This window comes from Pyxicephalus adspersus, chromosome 2 (genome assembly GCF_032062135.1).
Source record: "Pyxicephalus adspersus chromosome 2, UCB_Pads_2.0, whole genome shotgun sequence".
NCBI lineage: Eukaryota > Metazoa > Chordata > Amphibia > Anura > Pyxicephalidae > Pyxicephalus > Pyxicephalus adspersus.
In genome coordinates, this window is record NC_092859.1 from 18093868 (window position 1) to 18116606 (window position 22739).

At 38.0% G+C, this 22739-nt stretch overlaps 2 protein-coding genes across 2 annotated transcripts in view; one reads left to right on the top strand and one right to left on the bottom strand.

Annotated features, from left to right (window-relative positions):
* Positions 1–817: 817 nt before the first annotated feature.
* On the top strand, positions 818–11753 carry STAR (steroidogenic acute regulatory protein). The gene is made up of 7 exons (XM_072399770.1): positions 818–1098; positions 2907–3020; positions 3197–3324; positions 4922–5080; positions 7086–7270; positions 8027–8120; positions 8767–11753. The coding sequence occupies exons 1-7, from the start codon at positions 1035–1037 to the stop codon at positions 8875–8877; spliced, it is 855 nt and encodes a 284-aa protein (XP_072255871.1). The 5' UTR covers positions 818–1034; the 3' UTR covers positions 8878–11753.
* Positions 11754–13182: 1429 nt separating this feature from the next.
* Positions 13183–22739, bottom strand: part of ASH2L (ASH2 like, histone lysine methyltransferase complex subunit) — a 21232-nt gene continuing 11675 nt past the window's right edge. Inside the window, exons 14-16 of the mRNA XM_072399771.1 lie at positions 20021–20119; positions 18621–18680; positions 13183–16136 (exon numbers count right to left, since the gene is read on the bottom strand). Coding sequence (XP_072255872.1) covers positions 16029–16136; positions 18621–18680; positions 20021–20119 — 267 coding nt within the window. The 3' untranslated portion in view covers positions 13183–16028. The remainder of the gene's footprint in view (positions 16137–18620; positions 18681–20020; positions 20120–22739) is intronic.

The following is a 22739-nucleotide window of genomic DNA, read 5'->3' on the forward strand; positions in this document are numbered from 1 at the left end:
AAAAAATCATACTCCACAATTCAATTGAACAGAAACTAATCAAGAAGTTGATCAAAAGAATGATCTTAAGAATCAAAATAATGATCTTAAGAATCAAAATTGACCGATCAAGGATATCTTTTGGTTGAATAAATTCTGAAAAAAATTGATTTATGATCAAGTTGATGAAACGATTGAACGAAGTGCTCAGCTGAACAGGAAAATCAACCCATGTGTTTGAAACAGAATAATCTATGGTGGATTCAGTAAATCATTTGATTACACTGCTCTCTCCAATGGGTAAACCAACCCATGTATGGTGAGTATTAAACCCTGAAGATGCATACATATAGACCAGAACTTTTCATATTCCCACATAACACGTAAATCTTTTTTTATAACTATGAAAAAAGATCCCTTATGGTTATTATCTTTAAGAGCTTCTCCTAAAATTTTAGAATTGTTGCTGTAATATAGCCGGCATAAAATGCCTATTTGTTGCCTTTTAAACATGTAATAAACATGCATGAAATTTGGGACTTTGGAAAGACGTAATTGCTTAAGTCACTAATGACAGCAAGAGAACAATTTGCACCAATTTATAGAATTGTTTGCAGTTTGTGGTATAATATTAAACATTTTAGGGTTAATGTCATCATGGCTGTTGCCTCATCATTGCCTTGATGTGTTGTATCAGCTCTAAATCATCGTCTGACATGTTTGTGTAGCTCTTGTCCTTGCTCCCACTGGCCTCCAGTAAATGATGTTGTGTCCTTATCTCTGTCATTACAGCACATCATCCTTCACACTGGAGGATTTAAAAAGCATTTCAGGGCATGCCCAGCAGTACAGACCACATCGACCCAGAGCTGAAATCACCATCCTTATCCTAGTCCTACACAACCAGACCACCAGAAGACATCAATACGGTGTAGGCTTAGAGATACCGACCACCTACAGAGAGCCTGGAGATACTGACTGTCCACCAACCTCAAATATATAACCAGTGATCAACAGCTCACACTTTTTCCACTGGGCATATACTTATTTAAGACATGCTACCTGCTACATTCAAGCTGTGTGCTGGGATATCTTACCGACATCTGCGCAATATGACAGGTGAGGTATTGCCATGAAACTAGTTAACTAATCTGATGATCTGGTTTTAAAGTTGTGGTAATTCTAGAAATATATTTAATGTTTTATTTTAGGACTTTTGGTAGCATTATAACCATGTACCTAGATCTACTGTAGGTTTTATTGATGCTATTGCTGGATTGTGTTTAGAACCATGACTGTATATAGAAACTTATCAATATATAGAAAATCCATTGCCGTTTTGATTGTAAGCTTCGCTGGTCATGGTGCTCAATTGTTTGGTCTAATAAGCAGGTTTGCCCTATTGTAGGGCATCATATGTTTGAGGTTTATAAATACAGGTTAATAATATTAATTGCTTTGCTTTATTAGGGTATTGAGTGCTTTGTGTAACATAAAGCACTCATTAAAGTAATAAATAGGTTCTTGGTATGTGTTTAGGACTCATTTATGAATTTACTGATAGCAGAATTTACAGAAGAAGGAACATACCCTCGGATAGAACTAACCCCAGATAGAACCTTCTCTGGAACTAGATACTAATAATATATAATAATATATATTTTGCTATACAACTGAAAGACCAGTTACAAGTTGACCATCAACCAGGAGATCATTTTTTTATGGGTCACCCAGCTGATATATTCAGTTGCATGATTTGGGTTTTCTTGATTGCACCTATTTCCCCCAAAGACTATGATTTAGTTGGGGATCAGCTATAGCCCTCTGAGATTGAACTTCTTGATGACAAATTTCTCATTTTAATCACAATGATTGCAGTTTGCTGGGATGATTCCTATTGGGGGGTTAAATCTCTCAGTAACAAAGAGATTTGAGGCCAATGTATACTATAGGGCACGATGGTGTGATCGGGATCTTAAACATCCCTGTAGGTCAAATCTGCTCCCTTATTGAATATCATATATTGTATGTAATATTTACAAAGCATATGTCTATGTTACTGTTACCTCCATGCCATCAGTCCTGTAGATAGTCATATGTCTAAGAAACTTCTAATTAAGGCATCCTCTTATCCACAAGCCTTGGGGTAGAGAAGTTGAGTCTATTTCACTGCCTCAGAAATAAGGCCCCCCCCCCCCCTATCCACATTTCTAAGAATTTGTTCTGCGTGAACAAATCTGTTCTTTTGAACAAGACTCCTTCCTATTACCTCAATGCATTCTGATTGAATGTCCTAACTGTTGGATTTTAATGCATTGCCCTACATACTTCCATTCAAACCCATTTAAATTATTTCCAGCCCTGCACTTCAATGCAGAAAATACAGAAGTTCAGAACTGCATTCATTGATATTTTTGATATATATTATAATTATATACAATAATCGTCATAAGTGGCCATGGGTAAAGCTTTTCTTAATGTATTACAAACGTTTATTAACATGGGCACTCATGCAAACGTTTTAGGTGGAAATAGAAAAAAACCTGCAAAATGTGCAAAGCAATATTCTTCAAAAGCTACTTTTTCTGTAGAAATGAAAAGTTACTAATGTGAGCACAAACACACTATTGTCATTATTATGTTATTATTATAATTATTGTCTTAGTTTTATAGTATTGAGCTTGGTGTTTAATTAGTTCTGCTTAAACCAAACAAGAAGTTTGGGGATATTTCCAAATGGAACCCAATATAGCAACGAAACCTGATAAAGATTTTGATACATATATCTATCTATATATAAATATATCTATATGTATATATATATATATATATATATATATAAAAATTAAAATGAGAACAAAGGAATAAATGCCTAAATCTGTTTTTTAAATCAGCTCCCTATAATTTATATATTTCTTGTATTGTAGGTCTACGGAGAACAGCTGCTGTAGCACTCTCACATGAACTTGAAAAACTGTCTCTGGTTGGACCTGGGCCCAGTCAATGGCTTAACCAAGTTCGAAGAAGAAGTTCCTTATTGAGTAAGTCCAATAATATACTACAGGAAGGTTCAGTCTCTTCTGGGTTATCACAACTTTTCTCTGACAGCTGGTCAGTGCTAAACACTTGACTATTTTTATATTTGTAATGTTACTGATTTCCCATTCAAAGTATACCAACAATGTTGTGTGGTTTCATGAATATTTCTTTCCATCAGGTTCCAGGCTAGATGAAAAAGTCTTTAATGAAGTAGAGACAGCCTACGTCAAACAGGGAGAAGAAGCATTAAAGAAGTCAATGAACATACTTGGAGAGCAAGATGGATGGAAAGTGGAGATTGTGGTGGTACGCCTTTTTGTGTTTTTTAATTATTCATCATCCTGGCAATATACAGTATATACAGTACTCCAGATCTACGGTCAAAATATAAAATCATGTATGTGGTAGCGGTGTATGTACATACCAATAGGAGTATCACCTGGGATAACACCTCCTTGATGTAGAACAACTTTCTTTGATAGGATTACAATTCCCTTTCTTCCATAGTAAAGTTACTGCAGTGTTGTCACCCTCGCTTCTGAAGCTGCTACACTTTTGATCCACTATCAATAAATATCCATGACTAGCTCCAGCTACAACTCTTTAAAATGTCAGTAGGTTTGTGAATCTGCAAGAGCTTATGGAAGTGATGTATAAGCCCTGCCAAACCCCTTTAACACTATCTGTCTAGTAGGGTGCAGGAGATGTCTAGTTTCCACATTGCAATTACTAATACAAAAGTGGTGAACTTTACTTTTAAGGGCTTTTAAGGGATAAGGGCATATATTGGTTGGAACAATGGTTCCCAGATGGCTCCCCGTGGCTGGCATCTTGCCAGCTGCTTGGCAGCCCAAACCATTGTGCTGGTTTTATTAGCAGCATTTTAACATTTATTAGTGGTTGGCACTCAATCGATACCGGCACCATTCATTACCTATGGGCAGCAGTGTGTGAGCCTCTACATGTAGCATCTCAATTGTTGAGATGGTATTGGGCATGGGGAATTGGTAATTGTGCTGCAACCTCACTGCTCACCTGAACTTAGCCTAACACATTGAAAGTGACAATTCATATTGGAAATGCCTGTTTATCACTGCCAAGGAAAAAGAAGATTTAGATGGGCTTTAAATAACATTGTTAGATAGATAAACTGGCAGGTAGAGGAGGTTTTATTATTATTATTATTATTATTAATAATAATAATAATAATAATAATAATAATATTATTATTATTATCATCCAGTATTTATATAGCGCCGACATATTACGCAGTGCTGTACAGAGTCCACAGTCATGTCACTAACTGTCACTAACTACCCATTAGAGGAGCTCACAATCTAATGCTCATACTACAGTCATAGTCATTAATACAGGCCAATTTTTGGCCAAAAATTGGCCTAACTAAGGCCAATTTTTGGGGGGAAGCCAATAACCTAACTGCATGTATTTGGGATTGCGGCAGGAAACTGGAGTGTTCGGAAGAAAAACACTCAAACACAGGGGTATATATATATATATATATATATATATATATATATATATGTGAGTCATACAGACATCAGCCAGCGCTGTGTGAGTAGGAGGGAATTGCTCTACATTTAAGACACCTGCCGTGAGAGATACGTAAGCTGCCCTTGCTGACCTACTTTTGAGAATGCCAGCTGCCTGGCTTTTTGTTTAGCACTATCTGAACCACAGAGCTGACTATTTATGTGCTGTATACTATTCCTGGTCAGTGACTAAACAATGCAAAGTTGTATACTGTCTGTGTACTAAACTGTAAACTATCTGAGTTACCAACTTTGGCAGGGTAGTACATAGAACAATTAAGTATTCTTTTTGACATAACTTTTATGGAAACTATTCTATGTAATGGTTCAAACAATTTATTATCTTTTTAAAGGAAAATGGAGACAAAGTATTAAGTAAAGTCTTGCCAGACATCGGAAAGGTCTTTAAGCTTGAGGCTGTTGTGGAGAAACCTCTGGATAGAGTCTATGGAGAATTGGTGGACAACATGGAAAGCATGGGGGAGTGGAATCCCAATGTCAAAGAAGTCAAGGTAAGATAATACGTGAGGTTGAATTATGAAAGACTTTGTTCTTAGTAAATGTATTTGGTATTTATTGGATGGTTTGAATTTATTATATCAGGACTTCCTTATTACATCCAAAAGGCACCTTTTACATTGAAAGACTATGTACACACGTCAGATAATCGTCACCTGAGATGAACGGTCATGTTGTCTCGGGTGAGAAACTGACATCTGTACTGTGTTCACCCATTCACCTCAGCAGATCAATAATCTGGGATTATGAAAGATAATTTGCAAGAATCCTACTTGTGTACGTAGCCTAAAATATCCTAGGTTTTTAAAAAAACACTTTTTTTTTGGAATGCACTAGAATGCAACATACAAGGTTCCCGTTGATATGACAAAACTGCAAATGGCCTGATGATCATGGCCATTTTTTTTAATCCAAAAACACAGTCTTGACTGTGGTCTTGAGATTTTCTTTGCTGTTTATTCTTTAAGTATTGGACAAAGTACCACCATTTTGCTCTTTGAGTTACTTTTGACCATCTGACCCCACCTATTACTGTAGTAACCAATGTCTAAGTAATCTCACCACATCTATCTAAGGCCAGGGCTGATATCGGACGAGAATCTTCCGTGTGTACATCGCTCGTCGTCTGAGTAACCGTCCACGGACGACGGATAAGGAACGATCATAGTGAAAGAGCAAGGTTGCCGCTCCGTCGTTCTCCCCTGCCCCTCTCCATAGAGCAGTACGGCTCTGTATGTACATGTTCATGCATCGTGCAGTCTTTTGTCGTTGGAAGTGATCATGAAAGATCCTTTCCAACGACAATTATTGCACATGTGTAAGTAGCCTAAGACATCTCTTATCTTTACTGTTCTCTAGAAAAGTGCTTTCACTACTAATATTAAGGACCAGATATTGGAGGAAGCATTTTCAATTCTTTTTAGGATATGTAAATAGAGAAAGATCTGTCTCTGATTTGAGGCACTTCCTACCTTCCAATATAAAGACCAGTCCAAGTCCAGTCAGTGCGTCAGGCCACCAAGTTGACAATATGACTTATTATAAAATAGTTATTTGTCTTAATGAGGCACTTAACATAATTGTGCCCCTGCCAACACACTGAAAGTGATTGCAGCTCACTGTTTGTTATTTTTGGCAGAGCAAGTCTAATATGTAACATTTCCTTGGGCCTTTATCACAATGGCCTTGGTGTCTACTTCATTTTCAACATTCTTAGAGTCTGATGAGCTATAATGTCAGTTATTAATATCCTCACAGAGTTTGATTTTTTCTTTGCTTGAAGGGAATGCTTGTATAAAGGGCCACGTGTTATACCCATGCTCAGGCTACAGGAGATGAAACAGAAATGAAGACTTTGATGAAGTTGCTATCTGGGCAGGGTTTACAACCTGCCGCGATCTGGTGGCATCTGGAGCACCTTTGGGCATACCAACACTATAACCATATTTATGGCAGGGCAGAGCAGAGGGATGACCTCTCAAAATCCTGCTTCTTCCGTAAAGTCCAATCACACAAAGCTAACATATGTCCATTTATAGGAAGAAAGTATTAGCCACTTGTTGCTTATTAAATGATTGAGCATCATAAACATGATTGTAGTGGTGGAAAGGTAGTGAGCCGTTCCAGTGGAATATATTTAACAAAAGGACATAGCATGACGATATAACTGAAATGCTGAGGTCCTGCTTAGTGAAATGTAGAGGCTACCATAACTTGTCTTCTTCTAAAAATGCCAGTAACCTGGCTGAATCTGGTTGCAAGAGTTTCTAGGCTACTAACTCAGATGAAACTGCAGCCAGCAAGATCAGAGCAAAGTCAGAATTGGTTATTGACTCAAACAACTAAGCACATTGGGCGTGACAACTAGAATCATGCTTTCTCAGTTTCTACAGATTTTAGAAAATACAGATCATTGTTCTAAGTATTTTTGGTTTTCTGACATTTCTTTATCCCTCCCAGATTTAAATCATGATCAATATTGGTGCTGTGTTTTTTCAGATTCTTCAAAGGATTGGTAAGGACACAGTGATAACACATGAGAAAGCAGCAGAGACTCCTGGGAATATCGTTGGCCCTCGCGATTTTGTGAGTGTTAGGTGCAACAAGAGGAGAGGCTCCACCTGCATCCTGGCCGGCATGTCGACAAGATTTGGGGGAATGCCGGAACAGAAAGGCTACGTCAGGTAATGTACAACTTAGTTTAATATAATGTGGAATTCTAACTCCATTTTGAAAAATGTGCAATTCAGTTAATAAATTATATTTAGTATATTTGGTTCAGTTGCACCACACAGGTTTAAGTAGGGAAGCCAAACAAGCATTAGTGACCATGCTATTTGCTACTAAGGTGTGATGGCTTTAATGCAAATCGAAGGTTCTTGGTGCCAAAGTTTTGCTACTAATCTGATCTTGTGGTAGCACACCGAGACAAATTAATCTCTTTTCTTTTTGTCCTTGGCACTCCAATGTTCTATCTGTGTTTATTCTTGTAACTCTGTCCCATATCTTATATCTCATAGGAATGAAATTGCCCTACGTATCTTAAGACTTATTCATGAAGAGCAGTTTCCAATGTGTGTAGATATATAACAGCCAATCATCAATTGCTTTTAATTGACTTAACGTTTTTAACTAATTGTTATACTTTACCTCTTTAGCTTTATTAATATATGAAAAAGAGCAATAAAGAACAATACCCCAAACCCAGAGCAGCCAATTATCAGTTATTTTCAGTGATCTCAATAACTTTATATCCATTGGGCTGGAATAGATTACTGCATCCCTTACCCCAGGCTTGTTCTCCATCACACTCATTTATATTCTGTCTATATGTGTTTCCGAGTTATGCACAATTGGTTTTTACACACTAAATGGTTAATTTCCAGTGTATTAGACTTCTGAGTAAACATATAACCTGTGTATAATGTGTTTGATTGCAGGGCAGAGAATGGGCCTACGTGTATGGTTCTACATCCGTTACATGAAGATCCAACAAAAACCAAACTGACTTGGCTTCTCAGTATTGACTTAAAGGTGCGTAATAAATGGTTGAGAACCACGGAGTGGTGTCCTACAAGTGTTCCCGGCATTTTAGTCTGGTATAACAGCATCCCCAGCATTTAGCTTAGCACCATTGTCTATTATACAACACACATGGCTAGACTTGTTGGGCAAAGAATGGGCATACGTGTATGGTTCTACATCCATTACAAGGAGATCCATTGAAGACCAAACTCAATTGGCTTCTCACTATTGATTTACAGTATGTTATAAATGCCTGAAACCCACACAGTTGTGACCTACATGTGCCTCTGGCATACCAGCATCTACAGTTCGTAAATCCCCAATATTTAGCTTGGCACCATCATTCATTAATATACAACAACACACATGGGTAGACTCTCTGCCCACACCAAGAATGGTGGTATCATATAGAAGCAGCTAATGTTTGCAGGTCACACAACCTTCACCCTACTACATACATTAAGATTTGAAGATTTCACCCAAGAATTTAAGGGGCGCCATTGGGATTGGTGGGAAATTGGCACATTGAAGAAGAAAGGGTAATGTGACAAAAGTGATTTTACTTAAAATAAGATATGCTTTTCCACTCTAACTCCTAATATATTATACATGCTTGTTTTCAATTCTAATTCCCATGATTTTGTTTTTTTTTTAGGGTTGGTTACCCAAGTCTATCATCAACCAGGTCCTCTCCCAGACACAAGTGAATTTTGCCAAACATCTTCGGAGTCGAGTGGCTATGTCCTCTAATGTGTCTCTCTGCTAACCTGGCATCTCTTAGCATCTTGTAATGATCTTCATCCTTTTATCTAACATTTTAGGACTTCTTTCAGATTGGCAATGTGATTATAGCATAAGTGCTCTTAACCATCTGTAGATTACTAATGTCCATAGTCACCATCTGGTATAAGTTATGGGCATTTTCCTAAACCATCTCTTCAGCTTTTTAATCATAATTTCAATGCCATGCTTGGGGTCCAGGCCAAATGATTGGTAACAGTTATTTTGTAGCTTTTACAAAGTTCTTTCCTTTAACCGGACTTACTTAATATTCTTTCTCAAAGGGACCCAACAGGGGAATGTTATGGAAATGGTACTTTGAAGCCTTTCTAAAATTATAACTAATACAGACAATTAATTATACTAACATACAGGTTACCAAAAGTAAAGGAGAAGTAGACATTAATTTTGACTCTAGGTCAGTCTTTTAGGGCATGTGCACATATTTTCAGTAATGAGAAATAGTAATCAGTGAAGGATTGATTTCTGGATCACTGTGGTGTATTGGACAGCCAATTAAGATTAATAGTCTGCTTATTTGCAGAGAACAGTAATACACAATGTAAATGTGTGTCCATACATATGCCTTGCAGCAGTGCCTGTGTGTGAATAAATAAGTATAGCTAACCCAAACATCGATCTACTACTGGTCGATTGTAAAGGCAAACCGAGTCAATCGTGGAGCCCTGCCTTACCCCTCCCTGCCGTTTACCAGCAGCCCCGCCGTACGTCTATAGGGATGCTGGGGATGTCTCTGGTCGGACAACACCAGGAACTTTGCGTCCAAGGCTCATGTAACAGTTGGGAGTGTGGAGGGAGGCAGACAGGGCGGGAAGGCAGTCAGAGGTGAGCAGTGCTGGGCGGCCCAGTCAGTTCAGGCTCGGGGTCAGAGTTCAATTATCAAGATACCTTTGTACAGATTAGCAGTTCTTTTTCTTGTGCAGCACGTCAATCTCCTATGACAGGGGAACTGTAGCTTTCCTGTCACTATAGTCTTGTAGTGCAGTGTCTGTGCAATGTTCTGCCATTCAATCCCGTCTCATTAGCTTCAGTCACTTCTGTGTCATACTTGATATATATATAAATAAAAAAATATATGTTTAGCATTTTTATTGTAAGTAGATCATTTTGACCTAGTCATTTTAAAAGTAGCTCACAAGCCAAAAAGGTGTGGGCACCCCTGGTCTAAAGAATGAGAGACAAGGGGATTGTTAATCTTTATCTTGTTTTTGCTTATCTAGGTTCTGCTATCAGAGCTAGCTTTGCAGGGAGTTAAATTAACAATAGCCCAATTTAGTCTAAAACTGATTTTACATTTATTTTGTACAAAATTAACAGACAATAATGATAATATTCTGATGCATAGTAGCGATTTAAAAAGTGCCATATGCAAGGACGTTCCCCAATGAAAACAGATTTTTACATTGATTATTATTATTTTTTTTTCTTGCAACACTATTTAGTGGAGGGAGTCAATAATTATTAACCCACAAGGCCAAATGCATATTAAAGAAATGTTACTATTTGCATGCTTTTGGTCGAATGGTATACAGATATACAACATGCAAAGTAATATTGTGTAAGCCCTGCAAACCCCTTCACTAAAAAAATAAAATGCTAATGAAAATTTCTATTTTAATATGTTTACCTTTGTGCATAAATATATTTTATAAATCAGTTCCCTTTTTATGGAAAAAGCATTATTTTTCATTATTTGTATTTTCAAACATTTTTGTCCCATTGATAACTTGATAACTAAAAATTGTATTGTTCATTTCAATCAGAATACCCTTTTTTATGTCAAAGTTCAGACGATTTTCCCTTAGTTGTAGCAAGAAATATGTTCCATCATTGCAGACTCTTAGGGAACAATAGGCTCTCTTCATGTTACTTACAAATCAACCTTTTGGTTTTATGGTTCCTAAAACCACTATGTAAATATAAAAGTACCCCATGTGTCCCAAAAAGACAACCTAATAGTTTGGTGCTATGGGAGAATAGAAGACCCTCCTATGTTATTGCATAGATGGATCATAAGCTAAAAAAATGATTCTAGTTAAATTAAAAAATGCTTCTTTACATCCTTACATTATAAACCCCATCGTCTAATAGTTGGCCAAAAAAAATGAAAAAGATAAATTTGACATTATTCTAAATACAAACTGTGCTCCATCTTTGTTACCTAGATCTATTTATACTATTTATTTAATTCCCATATTATTATATTTTATTTAATATTTATGATCAAGCTGTGTAATTTATTTTTGTATTTAATGTTTAAGACAATCAGATGTTTTTGTTATTTAATATCTATAATGGGGAATGTCCTTGCATGGTGATATATATTGCAGTCAGTATAGATGGCACTAAAATATTTTATGGTTTCACAAGATCACACACAAAATTAGGACGTGGTTAGGACCCAATTTAACTCCAAGTACTCTTTATATCTATGTAAAAAGCCAGAACCATATACAGAGTATGTGATTGTACATTGTGAAGGATCAGCCTGCTCCTCGGCAACATAATCTTAGACTTTTATGTGGTTACCTGTACGTTAAAGTAAGCCTTGTTTGTGGGCAGGACCTACATGTTAAAGAACAGAACTTTCCAGTATAAAGAAAGAACATAATTCATGGCCTCCACATGGACCAGCTGAAGAGTCTTCATTAATGACTTCTCTGTAGGAGAAATGTCAGCAGTTCTAAAATTATAAACATGTAAAGTTAACAAAAGTCCTTTAATGTCAGGATAACATCTACATCTATCTACTAGCATCCTATGTTCTTTAGATCAAGCTTTGAGATGTCCTTGTATACCCTTATACTGACTTCTAATAAATGTTTTCTACATTTTCCTGGATCTCTTTTTTTATTGAATCTGTTGTGCTTCTTTGTTGAAAACAGTAAAAACCTGAATTGCCTATATATTTCCTAGTGGTATAAAAGTACAAAAAGGAGTAAACCAATGTGGGTGAAATATACATATCTTGGCAATTTTAGGATCCAAGCCTAAGGGGAAGGGAGGTGAGGGGTATAGGGAAGTTGATTAGAACCCTTGGTGTGGCATAATTTGGGTCACAGCCAAATATAGGTGGTAACATGCTGTATAAATAGCATGCAGATAACGCCACCTAAAGGTTATTGTAGCATGTCAGTGCATGTGCAACAACATACTTAAACTTAAATTTTACCTAAACTCAACATTTGCACTTTACATAAAAGGGGTAGACAACCCTCATATGTAAAGGGAAAATGTTAATTTTTTTTTTGATGCAACACCCAATTTTTTTTTTTATTAAAAAAACAAAAACAAAAAGGGTGCAGCATCTCCCCTTTCAGTCTTAATCGCCTAGGCAAAGGCGCAGAGCCGCCTGGGATACCTACATCACGTATCACGAGGCTCTGGGTGCTCCTAATCTCAGACATGCGCAGAAGGGGCATTTTTTTTTTTATATTAAAGGGAAAGATATGCCAATCTCGTATGCATGCTCAGTGAGATCAGATCTCTTTTTTCCCCTCTTTACAGTGGGCACCTGCGCAGTGCGAGATCGGGCGAACTTCCAAGAAGACCGAGGAAGAAGAAAAAGTGCAAATGGCAGCGCCCTGCACTTCCTTAGCGCTGAGACGAAGAGGAATTCCAGAACAACGCCAGTCATGCCACTAGCACTCCTCAAAAGGAGCACACAATCTAATGTCCCTACCATAGTCATATGACATTAACAGTCTAAGGCCAATTTTGAGGGGAAGCCAATGAACCATTTTGCATGTTTTTCAGGGCGTGGGAGGAAACTGGAGTACCCGGAGGAAACAAAAAAAAAAAAAAAAAAGGCATGACAGACAGTACCAAAGTCAAATTCCTATGCATAATAAAAATATAGAAAGACACTCCAGTGACAGCCTAGTCTTAGGTTATGTACAGACGGCACATTAAATCCATGGAAATGATCTTTCATGAGTGTTTTCAGCAAAACCAGAATTAATGCGGTTCGATTATTTAGAGAGCGATGGACAAATGGGAGCCACGGCGCTGCATTATTTACTACACTAAATGTTTTGCTCTTCGCTTTTTAATTGCGTTCTATATGTTTAGCTGAGTGAGTGCCATCTACCTACCTGTGTCTTCCTCTTCCAACCCAAAAGCCAATTGTTCATGCTTATATGCCAGATGGATAATGCCTGGGAGTCTGATCATTTTTACATAATGATAACTTTGTAAACCAAAAGGAGTGCACAGGGTATAGAACACTGAAATCCTAGCTCAATAATAAACAAACATTTTGGTAAATTAAAAAAAAAAAAATCTTTATTTTAAAAACAAAACATTTCTTAACAATAATATTTTACATCTGAACAAACACCAGATTCAGTAACACACGTCAGGCCTCGTAGTGACCACGAAGTAATACTTTACTGATAATGGGTTGTCCTTTATTTGTCCCATGTGCAGAAATGTATGGTTATAGAGATTTCTTTGGGGGGGGGGTTAGAATAGAACATAAATACCAGAACGCCAACTGGAGGTAAAATATGCCATAGATTACAAAAAGGGAAGCATATCCACAATAAAATACACATTACATAAAACATAGAAATCGGTGTTACTTAACTGGCCTTATTGAATTCCATCTCCAGCCTATCCAGGGCAGAACATCTTCTGACTGTCTCCCCATACAAGGTATATCTGTGTTCCCTCCCTGCCTATCCATTGTAGGGGTCTGTAAACTTTTACCTGGGCAGATGAAGTCACTGCCCTCCCATGTGACAGTTTTTACAGCCTTGTGATTGGCTGCCTATCTTCTCCAGTCTTGGAGAGCTCTAATAAATCAGGCTCAATGAGTAAACCTTGCTGGGGCGGTGGACCTTCAGAAGGTTCGGTCACTTTGCCCTGAATAGGCATCTTATTAAATGTTTTGATCTTAAATTTACTTTTGCATTTTTTACTCTATTTGTATAAAATGGAGAACTCTCTTCCTATAACAAACTTTAATAAGATAACAGAAAGAACGGAACTCTAACAAAATCCAATCATTTCCTAACACAAAGGACAATTTCTTTTTTGTAAATGGGGAAAATAAAATCAGAGCAGTGAGCTGTGGTAACCACCAATTCAGTGGTTTGGCAGATCTGAAAAGTAGCCACAAAACCAAGAAAGATTGGCCGAGTCATGAAGAGTACCGTGTGGAAACTGCAAGGGGCTTCTCAAACATTCACAGATAGAAATTCAGTTCACAAAGCTGCACAAGTTCTTTTATATTTAAAGAGGCCCTATTACAGGCCTAACATTTCCTTTCTTTCCAACACTTGCCGTAGTAATATGTACTCATGCCAATCACCAATACACTCTCTCTCCTGCAACCAAACGTGGATTCCTCTCTGTGCTGGCGCCAACTAATGCTTGTCCCCTTTGACTGAAGAGGTAAGCAAGGGGCAGAACAGAACACTGCCGGGAGCAGTCATTGCTTGGGTGTATATCAAAGTCCATACAAGCGCTGCCAGAGGAGAAATGACACCGCATGGGTTGGGGGAGAAGAACAATAGCCGGGGCAGCACAGAGATAGACCTGACTGCCAGATTTGTTGAATCCCTAAAAGTTTGACTGCCAATCAAATACAAACTTTTGCTCTCTATATTGTACGCATTCATATGATTACACTTCGTACAATACACTGGAAGGAAATGTCCTGGCTAGTGATAAGGTCTCATTAACAATTCAAAGCTTGGCATTTCAGCTTCAGAATCATTACTTTATTAGAAACCTAAGGCAGAACTGAACATCCACTGCACAGATCATTACTGCAGAATGGGACAGGTGATGTATCTTTCTGCAATAATCCCTCTTACTTGCCCGATTGTTCTGGCAAAAAGCCGAGTTGTGCATTTACAGCTTCAGCTTTGCATGTCAGGATATCTAGAAATCTCAGGTTCACCTGCGGTTGCTGAGAATGAATGAACTCCTGCGGACCTGTGAAAACAGATGGCGTCACCTTGCCAGAGAGTGTGGACAGGCGAGTATAACATGTTAAGTTCTACTTTAAAGGTCTCCTGATTTCAACTGAGATCTCATAGAAAGTCCACATCAGTCAGCAGTACAAACTTAGACAGTATAACAGGTATAATAATCTTTAGAAATTGACTTTCACATAAAGGAATATCATACAAAAAATGATAATACATACATGATCAAATCAACATAAAGGTGAAAAAATAAGTGTAGTTGACAAATGTACAAGTGGCGAAATAAACCAATTTGGGTCAGATTACAATTGAAATCTCTTGATTTGGAAAACCGTTGTTAATGGTCCTAACAGCTGTTTTATATGGAAGGGGGGTCATCTAATTCTTAGCCTTCCGGAGAATAAACCAGACATCCCCAGCATCTTAACCCTCAAGACCCTACAGCACTCTGGTTAAAGTTACTCTTTTCTTCCATCACCATGATAATTACATTTTTAAAAATGTAGGTTAGTGGTGTCATCTTTGGGTCTCCATGCTTTCCTATTCAATTCATAGATTGCGGGAATAGACCAAAATGGGATTGTACATAACTTTCTAAAAGTATCACAGCACCCTTCCCTAGTAGGCAAGCAGTCAGCTGGTTCTTAGGAGCAGTTATGCAAATATAAAAAAAAAAACAACAAAAAAAAAAAAAAAACACTATGGACAGAGTTTGACTTTAAATAAAATTTTGTGCATCAGCATTTAGAAGGTTTGAGGGCGTTTTATTATACATTTATCCAATTGTCTAAAAGAACAACCATCCATGTTGCCTGGATTTTTTTTTTTTACATTTGTAAACTTGTATAGGAAGATGCAACCTGGGATCTGAGTTGTTGCCAGTACAATGGTGTTCTTTGACAAAGGATTTTTATTGGTGATAAAAGAAAGCAATACCCCACCCAAGAAACAAAGGAAGAAGCCCTCTGGAAATAATAGAGCCCTGAGCCAAGTATTCTACTTCATACCTCCCACAGTATAGAGAAGAGCGCTCCTCTTCTAGTATAGAGACTACCAGATAACCCACCAAGAAGGCTCTATTCCCTCACTGCCACAGATAATCAGTTCATTGCTTCATGTTCATATTTCAGTACAAAAGAAATGGAGGACAAAACTCTAAAAGAAGAGAACATTAAGGCTATTAAGGCTCCCATGGAGGACTCTTTCTGCCATCCACGTCAGTTTCCACATGGTACAGAGAATCCGCTAATGTGTGTTCAACAACAGCCATCCATGCCATGTCACTCATCTGTAGAGGAAAGACAAAGAAAAGAAGTTTGTTTGAAACTAATATAAACTTTGGACAAGAATACATAGACAGATCAGGGACAGATGAAGTGATATCTGGGTAGAACACAAGACGATTTTCAGACACATAATAACTAGTTCCCCAGATAAAGTCCTATTCCGCCAAGGGTGGCAGCTATGGCCCGCTTTCGTAGAGGTGGCCAGCTACAGTGCCATTCCCCAGAGGAGGCCGGCTTTATGCGTAGGTCTCAGGATGATCACAGCTACGGTTGTATTCACTACAAAGGGGACAGCTCTGGTAACAATCCTTACAGGATAGCTAGAGCCACATTTCCCACAGGTAGAGGAGTGAGTCCTGTGCAGTTATAGAACACTACTTATATCTCAGAGAACACCACGAAGTATTAGGAACCATAGTAGCATATGTGTATTGTTCTATATATGCAAATAAAAAAAAAAAATTACCAACCGTAGGATATGTCGGAAAGCAGGTTTTTTAATGTTTTGTCTCTCTAAAGGGCCCCAATGTTAACCAGTATATTAAATTTATACTTACTAAACTTATTCTCCTAATGAGATCGAACAATCCCATAGTGCAAACTGAAAGCTGCCACCTTGCCAGCTGCTTAAAACACTTGAACCAGTGTTTGCAAATTTGACAGCAGTGGAAGGTACTAGAACGGCACTGCCACCCCTATCCATTCCCTATGAAGTTGCCGCAGGAAGACGCTACCATGCAGAGAGGCAGCAGTTCCTTGGCAAAAGGATCCAGTAATTGCACCGCAACCTAACTGCCAGTGTTAACATAGTTTTAGGCTACGTACACACGTTAGACTTTTGTCATTGGAAAGTATCTTTGATGATCCTTTACAAACAAAAGACTGAAACATGCATGAATGAGCGCTGTACATATAATGCTGTTCTGCTCTATGGAGAGGGGCACGCCGCTGCGCTCTCTCCCCTTCACTTATATTGCAGTCGTTCATTGCCCATGGATCAGCCTTGAGGAATCCATGAATGACGCCAGACAGCCTCTGTACACACACCAGATTCCCGTCTGATACTAGCCCTAAAGCGATTATCAGACGAGAATCACCTGACGTGTGTACGTAGCCTTAGAGCTAAAGTCTGTCATATCTAGCAGGGTTAGGGGTTACAAATTTGCTATAGAAGCAGATAGATCTGTGCACAGACCTAAGACAATTACTTTATATTTACTGAAACTGTATGAGTAACATTCTGCTGTTAGAACATGCTATTTATAAGAAAACCTTCAGGAAATGCCTCAGAAATTATTTAATCCAACAGGTAACAGTTTTACAATCCATTAGCTATACAAACACACACAAACTTTTAGCAGAAAGTACAAATTTAAATCCACTTTAGAATAAATGAGCAAACATGAATGGGTATCCATGAATTTTCTTAAGCACTTTTACAACTGCTGGCCAAATTCATCAAGTGGCAGTACAGATAATAAATATTCAGTTGTTGGTTAACAGGAAGCTTTAACTTGTTGATTTGAGTCGGTCACATAGTAGTTATAAGAATTGTCAGCAGATTATGTCAGCTCTACAATAAACAGAGCTTTGTGCTAGGATGTCTGGAAATCAGAATTCTGCTGTTTATCTAAAACAGGAATGTCAGCTGCACGTCACAACTACCAAAATACAGGCCCTCATACTTCATGTTATCCTACTGAGAGATCGGATTGGTCTGGGATTTTAATTATTTTGAAGAAAATGGGAATTTTACCAAAACCTTCATAAAACAATTCTTATATAACATGATTTTAGCCGTCTCTGATCTCCTATTCTTTAGATTGTCAGCTCCCAAGGGAAGGATTTTCTCCCTACTGCTCTAAGGGCCCAGGGGAAGGGTTTTCTTCCTACCACTGTATGTTATGGTCATTACATAAACTTTGCATTGTTGTATAGGATAGGGCAGTGCTTACTCTACACCAGTGAAAAAAAACATTAAAAGAATCCTTGTGCAATACATTTTTTGGGAACGCTATTATCTACTTCCTAAGTCTAGGTTCACCAGTCTTGGAAAGCTATAATAAATCAGACCCATAGTCTAATATGCACTAGGGTCAGACAAATACTACCCAGATCCCCATCTAGTAATATATAAACCCTAAGGCTCAGAGGGACCTCTGTTCAATTTGCACAAACTTCCATCCCTAATCAAAACTATGCAAATCTGAAGACACCCCTGGGGAGACCCAGGTAGCACTGCAGGGGCAAACATGATGTACTGAAAAACATTCCCTGCCAGTCATCACCGATATTTTTTAGGTTGGCAGTTTTGTGATTCCTATAGGTTTGCGTTAAACCATTGTGCACCTCAATATTACAGTACACACAATATTGGGTCACCAATATACTACCAGGAAATATTTTTTTTTCCTGAATGTGCTTTTTTTTATGGAATCCCACCAAGCAGAAATTAGTAAAGAAGATCTTCCAGAATCAGTACTTACAGGACGGAATGACAAATCCTTTGGGGGGTATTTGAAATCCGGTCCGAAGTTTATAGACACCTGCAACACAAAAACAAACATGTCAGGTTTTCAAGTGGAATTTACTATCTATATCCCCCGGTAATTACATGGTTGGCTTCAATCTTCCAGGATATAGTTAAACTTGTGTTTACCATATCACAGACGTATTAAGCAGAGAACAGCATGGCTGAAAACATTTATATGTTATTGTACAAGGTATATAAACAATAGTAGAATCTTATAGGTCTTGTTACACTCTGAGAATTATTGAGGGTTATGCATATTGTCTCTGTCTATAAAAAAAAAATAATTTTTGTTCTCCTACTGTAAATACCTTGTAAAATCACATACAAATGTTTGAGCCATATAATCCCCTGCTGTTCTCTCCTTTCTGTTTAATATATTAACTTAAGAGGTCTGGCTCTTAACAATATTCTTGTGTGGTTTAGGGACACTTGCCCTCTTTATTACTATCATATCACAGACTATGAAATATGGCTCCCGATTATTTTTTAGATTGCCAATATCCATCAGCACAATTCAGTTTTGATCAATGAGATAAATGAAAGCCATCAAACTATGAAAAGCTTGTAAATAAATTGTCATTCTGATAGGATTTCTTCTCCATCTAACAAAGGCCTACAACAAAACCATGCAAAGTTTTTCTTGCAAGGGAAATTGTAAGATCTATTTGCCTGTGGTTGAGAACAGAGACAATGCTACACTGCATGTTGGGAAACCGCTCTATTTCCAAAGCAAAAAATTTATTGGAAAAACAGTAAGCTCGCTCTGTAAAAAAAAAAGCAGCAGGCTAATTTTCTGAAAACAGTATGTTCCACTAGACTACTTTTTAGCTCATTGCTCACTTTCACTGGAGATATTAGCAATAAACTGATTATTGTGGGGCGCTGGGTGTTACAGTGGTGTCCTCAGGAAACAAAGGACAGCTAAGCTCATCATGGCAACACACATAGTACTCTTCCAAGTACGCTAAAATGAACATATCCGAAGAACAACGACCTGCAAGGCCATACCTTACCTACCCCTTTACAACACTAAACAGGGGACGACAAAGACAGGTCCTCCTCTCTTTTTTTTTAAACATTTTTGTAGTAGATATCAAAAGCATGCCACTTCATGTTATAAGTGTATTTTTTTTTTAAACAGTGGTGAGAGAGTAGTAAGGCCGTACTGCTGCTTTTTAAATAAAGCCCCAAGTACGGGGGTAAAAAAGGCTTTCATGATTAAGTGTATGTTCTGACTACATTTTTCAGCCAAGTCTTCCTTCTCTAACCAGCTAATGTAATTTGCAGTAAAAACCATGACAATCACTAACATCTGCTACTGGATATAAGATGCAGCACTCAACATTTACTTACAGTACAGCCCTTGTACAGAGATATGGCCGGATAATATACACCTTCAAAAACATCTTTATAGGCCACTCCCTGATTGACGCCATTCTTAAAGAAAACAATCTGAAACACAGAAATTTACAAATTACTGATGAAATAACACTTGTTGCAGGAGTTGGTGAAATTTACTGCTTAGTAATATTTCAGTTATTCCAAATGAGCATGTTACAAAGATCATTTATGGTAAATTTTAGCTTCACCTACCCTAAAAATGTAATTCCAACATTAGCAAAGAAGATTCAGTCACTTCAGTAAGTTTACGAAGGGAAGTACAAACTACTCCTTTATTTTGGCCTGTCATCTCAGGCTTCATATGCAGAGTTTGGAAACCATCAGAAGTCTATAGGGACTAAAAATGTTTTTGATTTTTTTTCTTTATATAAACAGGGGGGGGGGGGGTAACAGGAGATGGGAACTTCTTAGCAGTAGTGCATAAAAAGAACCAAATGATGTAACAATAATTCAGATTATAGGCACTTGACATTTAGGCAACACAACTTTACTAACCAAATTGTGAGTATAGTGACATTCTGAATTCATATTTGAAAGCACAGTGGGAGTTTTCACCTTTGTACCTGGTGTGCTCTGTTGCCAATAAAAAAAAAAATGTAATAACAATCCCTGTAAAAAGGGTCAATCTGGAATGATTCCACGTAGAAAAAAAAGACTTTAGAGAAATCATTAGAGGCCCCAATTACAATGCAATAATTTCAAATAGCACTGTCTCAAGCAGCAACAGACAAAGCCCCAGGCCTGGATGGCCTGAGTTTGGCTTTTTACAGGAAATTTCAATCCCAGCTGTCTCAACCTTTCCGGCAGCCTTTAATGCTATCCCAGAATTGGACTCTGGTATTAGACACATTGGACAGCGCATATTACCGTTGTCCCCAATCCTGAGAAAGACACCCAAGTCTGTGCAAACTACAGACCTATAGCTCTTCTGAACAATGATCTCAAATTTTTCTCCAGTATCATAGTTCATAGGCTAACGCCAGTTTTGCAATCTATGATACATGGTGACCAGACTGGTTTTCTACCATTCCGCGAGGCCAGGGACAATACGGTTCATACACCCAATATGATTAACTATGTTCACTCCAATCAAATTCCTATAATGCTCCTGTCTTCGGATGCAGAGAAGACATTTGATAGGTCCAACCACCCCTATCTCAAACTAATGCTAATGCATACTGGTATTCCGCTGAGGCTCTTTAGTTAGATAGGGGCCCTTTACTCTAACCCTACGGCTTGGGTAAGGGCTAATGGTATCCTCTCTGATTCATTCGCAATCGCAACTAACGGCATGCGGCAGGGGGGCCCCCTTTCACCTTTTAATATTTATTCCTCTGTTGGCGCCCTTTTTAAGACAAGTCAGGACTAACCCAAACATTACAGTGGTGTCTATAGGAGATCCTTCTCACAAAGTGGCGCATATGCAGATGATCTGCTATTTTTTATTGCTTTCCTGATAACGACCATCCCGAATTTATTAAGGAAATTGTGGGACTACGCCTTATATCTAATTTTAAAATCAATCTGCAAAAATCAAAAGCTTTAAATGTGACTCTCCCACATAGGTTGTTTCACAACCTGCCATCCTCTCCCTTTTAAATAGGCCATAAAATATCTCGGGACCCCTAATAATATATCACATACTGCGATGTTACATTTTTTACCCACGCTCAATGTGATAAAAGGTGACTTACAAAGATGGAAGCTAAATGCCTTCTCATGGTTTGGGCGCTGCTACATTCTTAAAATGAATGACATTCCCTGGGTACTATACCTATTACAGACACTCCCTGTACGCATACCTACTCAGATGCTATTGAAGCTTCGTTCTGAATATATCCAATTTGTTTGGGGCAATGATTCTACCAGAATTAGTTTCCGGGTTCTTCGGCTGCCCAAGTTGCAAGGGGCCTTCCCAGACCGGGTGCTGTATCATCTGCATAGAAGAGGCACTATTTATAGTACCTATACATCTACTGGCCTGGTCGCTGCATGATATTTTGTCTCAAGCCAGAAAGCACCCCATTGTTGGTGAGACCATACGTGTGGTTACTCATTTTTTTTAAGGAAGTATAAGGTTGAACTTTTATATAGCTATAAGGCCTCTATTAGCAATCAGTATCAAGAAACTAATTATAAAATACTCACGAGATGGTACAGAACACCAGTGGTTCTGACGAAAAATGTACCCGGACACTAGCTCTCTGTCGGCGATGTAAGAAGGATAGGGGCACCGCCATACATATTGGAGCTGCCCACTTTTGCAATCCGTTTGGAACACAGTAGCAGATATAATAAAAAAACCTTACAGATGTAGATTTACTTGCTAAACCGGATTTCCAGGAAAAAAAATATAGATCCTCCTTACTCCACCATTTATTAAACACTGCAAAGATGTGTATTCCTGCTTTATGGAAACAAACAGGCCCACCGACTGTGAAACAATGGATAAATAGAGTATACAATAAAGTTATTAGGGCTATAGAGGATTTGATGGCCAATGATGAAATAAGAAAAAAGTAAAAATGCGCGCACTTGGTTTTATTGGGAGCAATTGATTTGGTCACCAGAATACTTTACGTATCTGCAATAACAAGTTCTTTTTGGGAGATTGGGGGGAATGGAGAGGAAAAACATTCTCTTTTGTTCCCCTATCCTTCCCACCCTTCTC